The 17,226-nt window shown below is 40.6% G+C and overlaps 1 protein-coding gene across 1 annotated transcript; it reads right to left on the reverse strand.

The window, feature by feature from the left end:
- Positions 1-461: 461 nt before the first annotated feature.
- CCT4 (chaperonin containing TCP1 subunit 4) lies at positions 462-15,149 on the reverse strand. The gene is made up of 14 exons (XM_083435437.1): positions 14,863-15,149; positions 12,741-12,793; positions 11,766-11,855; positions 10,338-10,446; positions 8,167-8,309; positions 7,370-7,491; positions 7,149-7,281; positions 6,389-6,528; positions 5,778-5,874; positions 5,296-5,406; positions 2,987-3,117; positions 2,659-2,893; positions 910-1,023; positions 462-620 (listed from the first exon to the last, which is right to left on the reverse strand). The coding sequence occupies exons 1-14, from the start codon at positions 14,993-14,995 to the stop codon at positions 606-608; spliced, it is 1,626 nt and encodes a 541-aa protein (XP_083291563.1). The 5' UTR covers positions 14,996-15,149; the 3' UTR covers positions 462-605.
- Positions 15,150-17,226: the final 2,077 nt, after the last annotated feature.

The raw sequence follows: 17,226 nt of genomic DNA on the forward strand, positions 1-17,226 counted from the left end.
GCAATTGTATTAGTTGTAGGTTCTGTTGTTACAAAGTCTTGAGGCACCTTAGAAGACTGACCTAGATTTACGGTACAAGAGCTCATGTCACCAGCAGCATGAACTGATGTAACTTCTGACACCATTCATTTTAGGCGTTTAAATTAAAGCTGAAATGAAAACATGTCGTCTCAGCTGAAGCAAAGATGTGGAATTACAGACAGACGAGAAACACAAATTACTTCCATCCTTATCCAGAAAACCCTTTGGCTTGTCTTCTGTTAAGTTTGACTTTGAGTTTGAAGCTACCATGGCTTACTGCCTAGCATAACTATAAACATTTTAAAGTGACTGATCAGCTGAAATCAAGAGTGGCAACTTTAGTTTCTGTGGCAATACTGGTTTTAACTCTAACGGCATCAATTGTTGTAAACTGCTGGGGGTGCGCTTTGTTTAGCTATAAAGACAATGTAAACAAGACATGCCTTGAGAATTTAAGGTTTTATTAATTTAAGTTGACAAGTATACATGAAATGTAACTGGGAGTTATGCAACGTCCAACGAAGGAACTGCATTCCAAACTTGCGACACTGTGCTGAGCTGCACAGTTTGTTTCTTTAGTCATCTCATCGGGTATTCACCTGCAAAGAGAAACAGAATGGTATGGGAGGATACTTTTAACCATTACCTTCAAATGTCTCTGCATCACCAACATTCTTTTGTATCATTGTTGGTATCCAGCATTAATCTACACTTTCACAAAGTTATTTGTCTCTTTAAATTTGAACAGCAACTTTCATCATTTAGTTACAAATGCAGCATGTTAACTTGCAGATTCACATTATGATATAACAGGAATTGTCACTTAACATTTGCTAACTGCTATGAAATATCCATTTGCAAGAATGTTAGCCTTTAAGTGTAACTTACCACATCATCAATCTTAAGAATACTGCGGACTGTTTCTGTCGCCAGGGTCAGAGCACTGATGGAAACCAACAGAGGCTGGACCACCAATTCTTCCAGGATATTGGAAATTCCACCCTACAAATTAAGAATGGAAACCTCAGTTTATAAACAAATTACCAGCATAAATTACATGAAATTAGGTATCCCAACATTTTCATTCTAGAGAAATGCACTCCTGCCTCATTAGGTGGCCAATCAACTCACTTAACCATATTCACATCCAAGTTTACAAGTGTTTTTGAGCATGCTGTACATGATCTCAGCTTGTAGGAAAGAACAAATATTCTTGTGCAGTAAGTATATGAGGCACTGATGGCATGCAGCCAAGGAATATATTTAATTATACTAATTCTAGTTGAAGTAGCCTTAAAATAATCAAATATTTTATAGTGCTGACTATGTTAATCTTTACCATTTTTAATAAAACTGCAATAAGCTGTGCAATCAAGTTATATATATATATATATAATTATTTTTCTAACACCAGTAAAATGTCATATTAATAATAAAAAAAGACTTCTCAGTTGTTTCATAGTAGGTTTCCATCAAATATTAAATTTCACAACAGGAAAATAAAAGCAAGCCACTTTTTCTGTTGCTTTACTCTGGGCAATAAAAGGTCACTTTTGATGGATCTACAGACAGAGCCAAATATTTAATTCTTGGTTCCTTGGATCAGTAAGCCCCAACAATCAATTATCTCTAGGTACATTCCACTATCAAGCTTCAAAAACCACACTTGACATTTTTCAAACATAAGTAAAACGAAGTTCCAATGAGCAGCTCTTGCATTTAAGATAAAGTTTTCTATTTTGGAATCAACTGGAGCAAGATCCGTGTTGAATGAATCCATCTGAGTCAAACATAGTTCCAACTGGACCCTGTATCACTAGATTGGTGTTTATGATACCATTTTGCCATTTTATGTTAATTTGTATTGATTGTACACCACTTAGAATTTTTAAAAATATTAAACTCAGAAATAAACAAAATAAAAATACATTTAGCAACTGTCACAGCTGAACAGCAAAATAGGCTTGAGAATGCAAGTGAATTTTATGTCAATGCTGTTTTTATGAAACTGAATATATTAACTGGGGTCAACAGTTCGCCTCTGGTTTTTGATGAATCGATACCATGTAACTAGAATGCAACCCGAGATTCCTCTATTGTATTCCTTTGCCAATTATTATTGAAATTACACTTAGTAGTAGTATTCTGCGCACCTGACTGGGTTGCCCCAGTCACTGCAACAAAATGTTGCAGTGCAGGCAACTGCTGTTCATGAGTCCAGCTACTTCAGACCTCATTTTCTATTCAACCAGCCAAACCACCCCAACCACCAGTCAGCATTTTGTGGTCTCTAATCAAGTTCAATCTTAATCAGGCTGTTTCTAGGGAGCGCCCCCCCCCCCAATTTTTTTTGCGTTTAAATATATCCTGTACCTCAGCGATCCACAAAACCTTTTGATATCTCTCTGTTATGCACAGATGATACCATTTTGGCTACATGTAAAATTACACTCACAGGCGGAACACCAGAAATAAAGAAAACAAATACATGCTATTTTGACTGTTCCTTTGAGTTATGCATAATGCAGTGAGCAGCATACAATAAACTACATAATAAACTCCAATATAAAAAACAAAATTCTATGGAATAATATACAATAATATGTATTTCTTTTGTCTCACCACTTTGCCCATTACCTTTCTGACATTAATTCCTGCAGTTCTCTCTCCTTGTGCATGTCTGTTTCTCAACTCAGTCACAGTAGAAATAGGATTAAGGCCTGCATTTTCAGCCAGGGTGGATGGAATTATTTCCAAGGCCTCTCCATAAGCACGTACACAATAAGACTCCATGCCACTCAAGGTGCGAGAATATTCATCCAAGCGTAAGGCCAACTCTATTTCTGGTGCTCCACCACCTGCAATCAGGGCTCTGAAATTAGAATTTTGCAGTTTGAAAATGTTAACAAAAGGCATTGGTAAAGTTGAATGGTGACTTTACTGGTCTGTAAGTCTTATACATTACCTTTTCTTTACCAAACAGCGTATGACACACAAAGCATCGTGAATTGAACGTTCAGCTTCTTCAATTACTAGTTTGTTGGAGCCACGGACCACAATAGTTACCGTTTTTCCAGGGCTAGCACACCCTGTAATCTGCAGGACAAAAACAGTGTCACTACAATATTTAGAGAATTAGCAGCACTGCTCCTATAGACCCCAGCCCAAAGAGAGTCAATAAAGCACCCCCAAAGGCCATTCTAGATCTGATTGAGCAGAAAGAATTGACTCCAATATCCGGACAATCCCAATGGAGATGAACAAAGTTCTTGATCAGATGGAAAGATGACGGCAATCATGCATGTCCATCAAACCACCTAAAATACTGTGATGCCTGCTTGGGGCTGCTCTTCACATTGTTGGAAGCTTCAACTGGTGAGAAATGTAGCAGTCTACTCGCTTTTGAATTATGGTGCTGGAAGAGACTCTTGAGAGTCCCATGGACTGCAAGAAGATCAAACCTATCCATTCTGAAGGAAATTAGCCCTGAGTGCTCACTGCAAGGACAGATCGTGAAGCTGAGACTCCAAGACTTTGGCCACCTCATGAGAAGACTCCCTGGAAAAGACCCTGATGTTGGGAAAGATGGAGGGCACAAGGAGAAGGGGACGACAGAGGACGAGATGGTTGGACAGTGTTCTCAAAGCTACCAACATGAGTCTGACCAAACTGCGGGAGGCAGTGGAAGACAGGAGTGCCTGGCATGCTCTGGTCCATAGGGTCACGAAGAGTCGCACAGGACTAAATGACTAAACAACAACACTCCCTTATAGGGCTGTATCAGCAGAAGCATATTACCCCGCTGTTCCATGAATGGTCTGCTGTAGAGGCTAACTATGTTATAAGTGGCTTGGCCCATCACAAATTAGAGATGACTGTCTTCCCTGAGTCCTGCTACAATCTCCTGGTACCAATAAAGGGTGGACTATCTTTTTGCCAGGTGAAGATGAGAGCCTCAATGAGCAATTTTCACAGTAGTCCAAAAGTTATGAAAATACCCCACAGTAAAGCTTCATAATTTCTTTTGGGAATCAGCACTATGGTAGAGGGATCATTAACTCAAAGGTGGTGAGGTTTCATTCTGTACGGAAGGTTGCGTTTCACACACATTACTATTAGTGTTACTATTAGTATACAAAGCCCTTAATACAGTCATACCTCAGAAGTCAATCAGAATCCATTCCGGAAGTCCGTTCAAATTCCAAATTGTTCAGAAACCAAGGCACGACTTCTGATTGGCTGCAGGAAGGTCCTGCAGCCAATCAGAAGTTGCGGAACCCGCGTTGGACATTTGGGTTCCAAAAAACGTTTGCAAACCAGAACAATCACTTCCAGGTTTGCGGCGTTCAAGAACCAAAACATTCAACTCACAAGGCGTTCGACTTCTGAGGTACAACTGTAACTTGGGACCAGTTTACCTACGAGATTGCCTTACCAAACATGTATCCACTTGACAACTTCAATCGGTGGAACTGGCACTACTACAGGTGCCACGTAACACCCCTTCCACATTTGTAATAACTCAATAGTTTAGTGTGGAACTCCCTGCCTATTTATATCATACAATAGATACACTTTCACTGTACAGTTGTGCCTTGGAAGTCGAATGGAATCCGTTCCGGAAGTCCGTTCGACTTCCAAAACGTTCGAAAACTAAATCACAGCTTCTGATTGGCTGCAGGAAGCCGCAGAAGCCCTGTTGGACATTTGGGTTCCAAAAAAAGTTCACAAACAGGAACAATCACTTCTGTGTTTGCAGCGTTCAGGAGCCAAAACATCAGAGTTCCAGGGCGCTCGGGGTCCAAGGTAGGACTGTATTTGTTTTGGGCTCTGTTAAAGACATTCCTGTTTATACAAGCCTAACCAAATGCTTGGTAATGATATGAATTGTAATATTAGTTTTTTAACTTTCTGTATGTTTTAATGCAGGTGGTCCAACACACAGCCCAGGGGCCGTCTGCCACCCTCGAGGCATTTCTGGTGGTTCCCTGCAACATTTGACCCCCCCTCCATCCCATGTCCCCAAAGCTGGGTAAGCAAGGCGCTGGGCTTTGGGAAGGAGGCATGAGGGCTCTGACAGGGACCTAGAGTATGAAGAGTTGGGCCTCCCTGTTCTAATGTATTGTATTTTTTAAAATCCTGGTTTTATCTTTTTGTAAACTGTTTTAAGGTTTTTACAATCAAGTGATGTATACATTTTATGAAAATGAAAAGAAAATTACTTCAAGTGTCATAAAGAAGCAAGCTAAATAGCTAAACAGGAGTTCTGCTTACCTTTACTAGCTTTCCAGATCCATTTAAATTGACCTCTTCTGCCAGTTCAGCAGATCCCAGCATATCCCCAGTAAACTGATCAATATGAGCAACTGGCTTAGTTCCAATGGTCTTTTCAAAAATAAATCAACACAGGGTCCATAGATTAAAAAGGTATGATATAGTTCAATATGCTATACTTTATACTCAGGCTGCAATCCTATATCCACTTGGGACTTACTTTCGACCACTCATGTATAAGCTTGAAGTAAGACAGTTTACAGCTGCATCTTTATAAGCAAGATGACACATTACTACTTCCTTGGGAAGAAGTGAGACAAATAGAGCCTACTAATTCTTTCACATATTGTTTTCTCCCACAGCCTACATACAAAGTGTGTAACAAATTCCAAAGCTGTGCCAATCATTATTATGACCAATTTCAAATACTTTTTGAATCAAATATTCACCTACAGCAGAACTAGTTAACAGCTCCTCCTTACCTTACATATAAACTCAATGTCTTCTCTTTCAATATCTTTAATCACCATTATCTTCATTTTGTTCAAGAAATGTAGTGCTAGATCACTTAGAGCATCCCTGAAATCAACACAATGAATGAGCTAGAAAATCAACCAGAATCACAGCAGCGTTATTAGTGATGGGCAAGCTACGCTGATCAGACCCAGAATTTCCCAAGACTCAGAACACACCTTTACGTATCCTGGGCCCAACTAGATGTCATTATTTATCCTGGGCCCAACTGGACATCATTGGTTTAAAGCTTTCCCTAAATCTCTCCAAAAGGCCTACAAGCCCTCTCCCTCTCTACTTCCCACTTTACTCAAACTGCTGCTTCAGCAGCGGACTAGCGTCATCTAACATAATAGGTGGTTGGACTAAACATTCAACCACATGTGTGTGAGTGAAATCTGACAGTCAGAGCCTCAAATGTGGCTGAATGTCTGGTCCACTGGCCAGATTCAGTTGCCTGCCCGTGGTTTAAGGAATACGTTTCAGAGCAAGTCTCTTAAACTTTATCACACCATGAACAATTTTAATCCCGAATATCATTCATTCTTCAACAGCAAGCACATTACTGGAATAAACATACCGCAGAATAGATTTCTGAATGAGCAGCACATTGCATCCTGTCTTCTTAATTTGCTTAACTAAATTGAGAATGTAAGCTCTCTCTTCACGCAAGACTCTGTCCATTTGAGTGTAGTCAGAAACAACAATTTGGTTATCCATCTAACGGGAGAAGAAGCATAATAAAGCTTAACTAAGCATCTAAATCAAAAGACAGACATTGTGGTACAACTCCCAAAATTCCTTACTATTAGCCATGCTGCCTGGGACTGATGGCAGTTGGAACGAGAATGCTGGCTACCCTTAATCAAAATTTCTATATGTAGTATAGCAATATATAACTCACTGTCTACAATCAAAGCATTCAGTTGCAAGCTAAGCAGTTGCAAGCTTAAGCTTAGTTTATAGAAGAATATGCCATTAATGACTTTCTTTTATGCTAATATCTCTTTTTCAGGCTTAAACTGGAGAGATATAGGCAGTTCAGTAGTGGGCCAATAGTTCTTGCTGATTCTTAATAGGAAACCTTAACAAAGATTTTGACTGTTAAAAACAAAAGTGCTTAATATCTGATTCGCTGTTGGACCACATAAAATCTATGTAAGCAACCAATCATACAAGTCAGCCCACCCCTATTTTAAGTTTTTGACATGTAATTCTATTCAGAAAGTAAAATAAAATAATGTACTGTTAACATACTTAGAATTTTTAAGAAGTTGCAATCAATGTATAAAGATAGCTCATAATGATGCAGACATAACAAATTAAACAAAGCAACTTACATCTGTCTTTGGAGCTGACAAGCAAAATTGAATGAGACCTATCTTAGCTTTTTCAACTCTGGTTATACCACCATTGGACACTTTCTGGGTGAGGACCAGCCCTTCAATCAATTCACAGTCATCAATTGTTCCTCTAGAAAGAAGATTGAAAGAGTAAGCTAGCACAATAATAATTAAAAATAAATAGGTAACAGAATTTGTATTTTGAGATTACTACTTACCCAAGCTTTTTAACAATTTTGATGTCTCTAAGATCCACACTGCTAGCTGTATTTGGATCTATCACCTTCATCACAGCTTCCACACTCATTGGAGAAAGCAAACTAGAATACTGTGATACAACCTGCAGGGATTTAGTGAAGACCCACATTTTACTTGGGGGGTTTTCATTGGTTTTGCACATTTCCATAAGAACTTCCACCAACGGATCTGAATTTCAATCTATCTAACAGTTACATTAAATTAAACAAACGGAGATCAACAGTTTATACTGTTTCTTTGTAGGGCTCATAACAGTAATTGGCATGTTGTTTCCTTAATTTTTCTTTTCTTATTTAAGACAGAACCAGATAGCAGTATGGAGGTTGCAATTCCCATTCTGAATCTCTAAGTAAATCTCTGACTCAGCAGTACAATTTTAGTGGTGAAGTTAAAGAGCAGCAGGGCAAGATCTAAGGGAAAAGAATATGCACTTGCAAAGGCTCTTTTCTGGCCAGTGCAGCTGGAATTTTCACTATTAAAAGGCAACATTGCAAGTAAATAATGATGCCACACACATTCAAAGGGTCCTGCAGAGGGAGCACCTCTCTTTAAATGCTAGCAAGCAGGATCAGAGCACCACCATAAAACATTCCTCTCAAGAAATGTCGGGCAATTCTAAGTAATTGAAGCATTCCTAATATTACTGTAAGGAGGGTCCAAACTTTGGTCTCAATTATTAGTTAATACAGTTGCATGCAATTTATATTTAAAGAACGAGCTAGACATACTGTAACCACATATGTCACAAATTACCCACCTTTGAGTTCAGTGCGGTAGCTGCATTGTTAAGTAGGGTTTCTCTGTCACTCAGCTCAACAGGCTGCCCCATGCTGGTCAGGATCTCAGTACCTTTATCCAATGCCTTCTGGAATGACTCAGAGATGATTGTGGGATGAATGCCTAGAAAACAGTTTGATTTAAGTTTATTCAACAACACTTAAAAACAAGTCATTGGGGGTGAAGTTTCAAGTTAAATTAGCATATAAAATATGCTTTGCAATATTGAACATTATTATAGCTCACATCCACTTAATGGATGCAGCGGGTACAGAATGCTGCAGTGAGGCTCCTCACGGGGTCTCTGCCATGGGAGCATATTCACCCAGTGCTTTTCAAGCTGCACTGGCTCCCGGTGGAGTACAGGGTCAGATTTAAGGTGCTGCTTTTGACCTTTAAAGCCCTTCACGGCCTAGGACCCTCGTACCTACGGGACCGCCTCTCCTGGTATGCCCCACGGAGAGCCTCAAGGTCCATAAATAACAACACCCTAGTGGTCCCAGGCCCTAAGGAAGTTAGATTGGCTTCAACCAGAGCCAGGGCCTTTTCAGCTCTGGCTCCGGCCTGGTGGAACGCTCTGCCTCATGAGACCAGGGCTCTGCAGGATCTGATTTCTTTCCGCAGGGCCTGTAAGACAGAGTTGTTCCGCCTGGCCTTTGGCTTGGAGCCAATTTGATTCCCTCCCTCCCTCTCTTTCTTTTTTCTTTTCCTTCTCCTCCTACGATGAGGCTACATTTTAATATTTTAATGTTCCATTATTTTAATGTTGTATTTTACTTTTGTTTTAAAGTTGTAATCATTCATCTTGTTTTTATTATTGCTTGTAAGCCGCACTGAGCCCGGCCTTGGCTGGGGAGGGCGGGGTATAAATAGAAATTATTATTATTATTATTATTATTAATCCTGAATATTAAACAAATGAACTCTAGCAATAGAATTCCAAACCTTCCATTGCCTTGACTAAAAGAAAACACTAATCATCCATTTTAGCTGAACCCCACCCCCATTATTTTAGAGAAAACACAATGCAAGAAACAACATTTTAGGCCCATCATAAAAATGATTGTTTCTTTTTCTGATTAAGATCCAATTCCTTCCAAAAAAAACAAACAAACCCCAAACTCTAATAAAATTATAATAAAGTTTTCTGGAATATTTTCCTTCGTCATATCCTGGTCTATCATCATCATTATTATTACTAACCTCCAAAAACTTTGTATCACTGAACATATACACAAAAATCCATTTGGGGGAGATATGTCACAATTACCACAGGTTCGTAATAGTGCCAATACAAAAATGTAGATACATCCAATACTCCTATTACGTCAGGAGTAGGGCTGGGCAATATTTGATTTTCAACATGCTGATATATCACCAGCTAAACATTGTAATACACTGATATATCATAATGTCAGAAATAAGGATGGAGCCATGTAGAGGCATTGGCTAGCTTCACTCCCCCCCCCTGTGATTTATACATGGCGCGCGCACACACACACACACACACAATGATTCACAATATATTGCCAGGTCAAAAACTGTGAAACTGATATCATGATATAGACTTCAAACTGGCTTTGGAAGATATATCAATGTATCCCAAAAATAGTAAGTCCAAAATAGACAACCACCTTTCCCCTTCCCTCCCACAGACCCACTAGTACACATACAGTGGTGCCTTGCAAGACGAAATTAATTCGTTCCGCGAGTCTCTTCGTCTAGCGGTTTTTTCGTCTTGCGAAGCAACCCTATTAGCGGCTTAGCAGCTATTAAAGGCTTAAGGGATTAGAGGATTAGCTGCTAAAAGGCTATTAGCGGTTTAGCAGCTTAGAAAAAGGGGGTGGAGAGCGGGGGAAAAACTCCAGACTCGCAAGACATTTTCGTCTTGCGAAGCAAGCCCATAGGGAAATTCGTCCTGCGCAGCGCATTGAAAAACGGAAAACCCTTTCGTCTAGCGGGTTTTCCGTCTTGCGAGGCATTCGTCTTGCGGGGCACCACTGTACTTTGGGAAAAGAAAACACATATGCTATACTTAGGACTACACAGGTGTTTATATCTTCAGTTTTCTCTTTCAATTTCATCCTTTTGAGTCTCCATTTATTTCATATGCCAAAATTACCTACGTATTTTTTTTAAAGTGAAACCTACCTTTCTGAAGGAGTCTGGAACAAGCGTCTAACATAGCTCCGGCAATGACAACAACAGAAGTAGTGCCATCCCCAGCTTCAATATCTTGCGCTTTGGATAACTCCACCAGCTGTGTGTTGCCAAATGTTAAAAAATAATTATTATTTGCCCTGAATTGCAAGAAAAATGCAAGAACAAAAAATAATATTCTGTGATTAACAGTATACTGAATATGCTGCAAAACCTCACTGCAGTAACTCTGGGGAAGTATTAATCCAGTTGAGATCAGTGCTGTTCCCAAACACAGCAGATCTAGCTTACCACATTTTGAGGAAATTGAAGTTAATACATATTAGCATCTAATGAAATCTCTCAACCAGTGCTAGAAACTGAGATATGAAAGCTAGGAGCTAAATGGATTATAAGACTAGGTTATGGGTGCAACAACAGAATGTCTAGGCGCTGTTTTTATAACAAGAATACAAAGCTGAAAATGAATGAACTGCAGCTAAAATATTGTGCTCATTTTCCACATGGTCTAGTCCTTCCCCTGCCTGCCCCCTAATATTCTTAAGAGGGTCTCTTCTACAGTATTCAGAGAGTAGCTGGAAGTGGGGAGGCAGAAAAAGGTCCTCCTTTCCTTCCACTCTGCAGTTTTAATCTGAAATCTTAGGTGCAGTACTGCCCCAGAGCTCAGAAACTGCTCGTGCTAATGAAATTCCCTGTCACAAAATGCACCTAGAACAATGGGAGTTTTCAACACCACTCTCAACCCTATGTTAGACCATTAAGCCCAGAACATAAGATTACCTAACTACACTACTTGAAGTAATGTTTTTAAATATTGGTTAAATGTCATACTCAAAGCAGACACAGCTGGGTTTGATTTAGCTGTCACTAATCAGTTATATGCTCTTCTTGCCAAGGGGCACTCTGGTCAAATACTGTAATTTAATTCATGCCACTCAGCCTGAAAATCCATTGTAACAATCTGCCACAATGAACATTAAATTTTAACTAAAATGTTCTGGCAACGGCCATTTGTCCATTGTTACTTGGAATGGTACACCAATAACCCTAATTCAGGTTAAACAAAAAACAAAAAAAATGTTTATCAGGCTTATGTGGACCATAAGCATTTTACAATTACAGTAGTGGTTTTCTGTGGCACTTTTGCCAGTTGTTTCTTCGGGAGGGGCTGTGTAATGTCCCAGATTCTGCAAAAGGATCAACATTATGTGTACTGAATCATTGTAACAGTCCTGTATATTTCTTTTTTGGACAGATGCCGTCAGAAGGAAGAGCTCCACATATAGCTGCACAAAATTCTAGGCCCAATGTTGTTTTCTACAAACAACTAAACAACAGCTAAAAAGTTGGAGGATTGTATGTGCATGATTTGATGTCACCTTGGGGACTGACAGGAAATTTAATTTAAATATTACTTGCCATTTTGGCTGCAGGGTGAAGGACCTGCATCTGCTTCAGAATTGTTGCACCATCATTTGTGATTGTTACATCTCCTTTGCCATCTTGGATCTGAAAAAACATAAGCGTTGTAGACCAACTCAAGAAAGAGAAAAACAAAACCAAGAGTGCATGCTAGGCTGCCTGATTCTGAAAGGCACGATGTTCCAAATTACTACGCTAAAAGCCTTGGCTTGTACCAGCAGTGCCACCTGGCAGTGAAGATTGAGAAGGCTGCCTTATGCTACATGCACACAAGGCATGCTTGTGATGTTACATGTGCAACATGTGACGTGCACGTATGATGCCGTGAGGCGGCCAGGTGCTGCTGGGCACCCTGCAGTAGGGAGGCCATGTACTGCACCAGAGCACCCCATACATTGGGGTGGCTGGGCCCCCTCCCTGAAAATACTGAAGGGGCCCCAAAATTCTCAGCCCCTATGAGCCAGCACCTCTGGCTTGTGCTGAAGCTAAATGAATGTGTGAAAACTGGGACAGTGAGGAGGGCTTCCCCAGATGATCACAGTGATCTGGTCTGTTTGTAAAGGGCAAAGCTGGTTCATCAAGTGTGACGGATACATGCCCTTCAACATCTAAGCACACCTACCTTGGAGCCTTGATTAGGCTATCACTCCCCAAACATGTGCCCTCCCTTTGCGCTATTCAAAAGCCTGAAGCATCTTGCCATTCAACAACCTCACTTTGTATGCATTCTCAGCACAACCTCTTTATGTTTGTCTGCCTGTATAGTTAGTGCTAACCAAAACAATCCATTCCACTCAACATGGAACCTGCTCCATGACAATTTAATCATAAAGCCTTTTCCCCACACAACTGAAAGTTTATGAGCAATAACTAACTTCACAGCAGCTTAGAAAATGCATTATATAGAATTCATAAGCACCATTAAAAAATTTGCTACATGCACAATATGATAGGCATACACTCAAGACGTACCATTTTATCCATTCCCTTTGGTCCAAGGCTTGTCCTAACCGCATCTGCAACCGCTAAAATAAAAGTGAAAATGTAATTTTTATTTTCCAGCAGACATTGGAATGATCCAGGCAGCAACCACACATGGCAGATTCCTGAAGCTCTGATGCTCATCTAATTATTCTAAGTTGGTTCTGCTGGCTGCACAGGAAAGCCTAGCCATGGACACCTCTAACTGATGGGATGGAGCTAGTAGAAATGCTACCCCATGCATTCCTTGGGCTCTGATCCCATTACAAATCTATCCCTGTCTGGAGCCAAACTCAGACTAGACCTGGGAGGTGATGGAGGATGGGACTGAAAGCACCACCACCTATGGGAATTTCCCTTCTCTCTGGGGACAAGAGGAGCTGTTCCCTGCAGCACTAAAAATGTATTTGCTGACATCTTGAGGCATGTCAGGTTCCCGAACAGCCTTATGATGCCCCCTAAATTTATTTTCTTCACTTATGTTTAGGTGCCTTTTTAAGTCTTCCAGGTGTCAACAGGCCTTTCCAGGTATCTATGCACATTTTATGAGATTGGTCAGTTCTTTATGACTTTGTGATTGGTGAATTCTTTACAACTTTTTCTGCTTTTAGTCTTCTTACATTTATCCGGATTTTATGTTTTGTTGTACACTGCTTAGATGTTTTCAATACAAGTTAACCCTGCCATCTCCAGCCCAATACATGAAGGCACCATGGTGTCCATGAAAGCCTTCCTCAGTCCTCTGGGCTGTTACTATCTTACAATGACAACTCTCTTACACAAAATACAGGAATGTCTTTCATAAAAGGTGAAGCTTATTTCAGATCACTGTAATTCTGTTTTAGCATTCGGGAGGCCCACAGTCCACCAATATGTTCATTTAGATTTACTTTGCTCTGATAACCAAGATACATACCTCCAATTTATTCATGATTGTTACAGCATTATCTATGTACATGGCACATGCAGTCTCAAACAGTAAGGGAACAAGGGCCTGATTTCTGAGTAGGTATGCACATGAATGAGCAACACAGAAAGTGTCCGGTCCCCCCAATAGCTTTTATTCAGCAAGCTGTGTTTGCACTATTAATACGGTTTCATCTTTGGAGCTCTTCCGGCTTTGCAGAAGAGATGCTCCCTTTCCTTTCCCCTCACACAGCAAAAGACTGACTTCAGCAATCTTCAGCATGGTTACCTTTTCCTAATACCATAACTTAGGAGTTCTCAAACTTTCCTCTGGGTCACACTTTTAGAATAAACTTGCCACATCAAGTTTTTTGTTGATAAGAAATGCATTGGAAAACAAAAAGACACAACTGCTATCGGTGCTTGATTTATAACACAGAACACAACCCCTTTATAATAGGAGCATGAGACATCCAGAAAGTATGAAACAATGCAGACCATGAATCATTCCCAAAATACTGATCTGGTTGGCAACTGTGAGAATAAGATGCTAGATTAGATGGGCTACTGGTCCAGCAAAGCTCATATTATTATTATTAATAATAATAATAATAATTAATTAATTAAATCTGTCATCCAAAGTTTCACAGCACAATATTTAATCATTACGTACAAGTGGTACATTTGTAGCTGAAAAATAAATTACTTGCATCGCAATGTACTTCTGCAATGTACTTCTGCAAAATCACTGTCTAGCATGCTTGGGTTATTATCCTACTACTGCCATCATCATCTTTATTACTATTATTATTAATTAAATTTGTATACCGCCTTGCCTCCTGAAATCTCAGGGCGGCCTCCAGCACAAAAATGCACAATACAAAGCACATAATAAAAGCAAGAAGAAAAACTAAACAAAGCAATAGCTCCCTATGTTATGTTCCCAGACACGTTCAATGGATTCTGCACAGCGCCAATACCACACACGGCGCCACTTGCGAAGGAGGGAAGGGGAGCCGCTGCCCGGTCCGCGAAGGTGCCAACAGGCCCCTTTCCCCGAGGGGTGGAGGAGCGACGGAGGGCGTGGCGCGGCCTAGGAACCCCCCCCCGGCCGCCTATCAGGAGACAATGGCGCCTTCCGCTCACTCCCCCCCCCCGCGCGGCCTGGGGCCAAGGGGCGCTTCCCCGGCCTGGGCCGCGACATTACCTTTCCCCGCCGAGATGTTGCTGAAGCGGATCTGGGTGGGCTTGTCCCTGTCCTGGTAGGAGCCGCGGCTCCCGCCGGAGCTGCGGCTCCCCGCGCCCACCAGGCCGCCCTTCGTGCCCGCATTCTCCGGCATGACTGACCCCGGATGCCCCTCTGGAGCCCCCGATGGAGATCGATTGCGCTGCCTCCCCCCGCCCGCCAAGCTCCGGCGCCAGACCCAACCGATGCTCCCTCGCCGGCACGAAAGTTCCAGAAGGCGCCGGGGAAGAAGAGGACCTTTCCCGCAGTCGCCGAGAATGACGTCATGCACAAAGGCTGTCTATCGCAAATGCCTTTCCTCCGCACAAAAAATAAATTACTATTTTTTAAATGGTTTGCTGTGGTATAACTCTGGAGAAGAGAAGCAGGAGCACGAAGAACAGACACCTGACAGAAGCCAAAAACATTTACAAACGGGGAAGAATAGGAACTGGCGAGTGCGATAGGCACCTACAGGCAGTGCTGTTCTGAATTCTGATCTCAGAGTGCAAAATGTAATATCGTTTATTTATTCATCAACTTTTCCCCCTTCTAACAGTCTGACAAAGACTTTGCTGTTCCAGAAGGCTTTTAATTATTGCTCTCTTGGTTTTATTTTACTGACGCTACCTCTGTTACTGATGTTTATTTGGTGTTCATTTGTTGTAATTTTTTAATTTTTATTATTTTATTTATATGTCACCTGTAACTCCCAGGAGCTCAAGGTGGCATAAGTAGTTTTATTTTCCCAACAACCCATTGAGGTAGGTTAGGCTGAGAGACAGCAGCTGGCCCATGGGTATCCAGTGATCTTCCTGGTTGAACAGGGATTTCAACCCTTATCTCCCAGATCCAACCACTGCTCCACATTTTTATAATGGATCTGTTGTTCTTTATCACTTTGAACTCACTTTGTGAAAAAGGTAGATATAAGTGTTTTAAATAAAACAAATACTGATTTTGCCACCCTGTGATCCTCAGCTGAAGGGCAGTATATAAATTTAATCAAATATTAATAATAATAATAAAGCTTCACAATGCAGGAGACTACAGGTTCCTGACCCCAATGAATTTACAATCTGTAGACTTACTACTTTTACAACATAGCATATGAAACTGTCCTTAGATAAAGTAGTTAAGGTCAAACTCTGCAGATAATAATAATAATAATAATAATAATAATTTTTTATTTATACCCCGCCCTCCCCAGCCAAGGCCGGGCTCAGAGCGGCTTACAAGCAATAATAAAAACAAGATGAATGATTAAAACTTAAAAACAAAAGTAAAATACAACATTAAAATATTGAAACATTAAAATATTAAAATGTAGCCTCATCGCAGGAGGAGAAGGAAAAGAAAAAAGAAAGAGAGGGAGGGAGAGAATCAAATTGGCTCCAAGCCAAAGGCCAGGCGGAACAACTCTGTCTTACAGGCCCTGCGGAAAGAAATCGGATCCTGCAGGGATTGGAGCAGGTTGACACAAATACGAGATAAGACTTTGTCAAATGCAGATTTATTTGAACATATGCCCCACTGAAATTGGTGGGATTTCTAGGTAAACATTCACAGGACTGGGCTGTTAAAATTCCAACTAATCATCCAAGTGCAGACAAAACATTTCAAAAGCAGCATATGTTACCAATAAAACATTTTCTCTAGGTAGTTTTGGCAGGCGACAACGCATTGTTCCACTGTTTCATGCTAGTACACACTGTTGACTGGTCATGGGACAAAAAGGCAAGTTACTACCATAATGCAACAAGAACAGCATGTGACCCTTTGCTAATACATTGAATAATAGACTAGATATATAAATTAAATGTGACAAGAGAGAGCACCAGTATTTTCAGTGATAATAACAACAACATATCAGTGAAAAGGAGGCAATTTCCTTTAAATATGGATCCACAGAGATATTTCAACAATGTAGAGAGAGATTCATGTAAGTTTACATGGTTACAATGAGTTGTCTATTCCTTACAAACATACTGTACATTGAATGGAAATAGATGTGAGTTAGTAGCACACCTTTTTTCACATTTATAAAGAATGTTGCCTATGTCTCTTCATCCATGAGTCAATAAGAGCAGCTCAAAAGGAAATGTGTTCTCTACTGTATTTTTCAGATAGGGGGGTCAATAAAATATGCCCTCTCCAGCGAAGGCCAGTTTAAGAGGGTTGCCTCATCTGGTCTTATAGGAAGGCCAGCTCAGCACCTAGCGAGAAAGTTATTGTAACCAGTGCTTTTTTCTGGGTGTACGCAGGGGTACGCATACCCCTAAATATTTTGTGAATCTAAGTTTGGCCTCATTGAGGGGCAGTATTTCAATGAGTAGGAAAATGAGA

Source organism: Podarcis tiliguerta (assembly GCF_965153285.1).
Source record: "Podarcis tiliguerta genome assembly, chromosome: 3".
NCBI lineage: Eukaryota > Metazoa > Chordata > Lepidosauria > Squamata > Lacertidae > Podarcis > Podarcis tiliguerta.

What these genes read in the sequence shown, in the direction of transcription:
- CCT4 (XM_083435437.1), bottom strand. Translation starts at nt 14,995, where the DNA reads ATGCCGGAGAATGCGGGCACGAAGGGCGGCCTGGTGGGCGCGGGGAGC. An exon ending in TTCACCCTGCAGCCAAAATG is followed by an intron (nt 10,447 to 11,765) that starts GCAAGTAATATT and finishes GGCAACACACAG; the next exon opens with CTGGTGGAGTTATCCAAAGC. An exon ending in TGTCAGCTCCAAAGACAGAT is followed by an intron (nt 6,529 to 7,148) that starts GTAAGTTGCTTT and finishes TTCTCCCGTTAG; the next exon opens with ATGGATAACCAAATTGTTGT.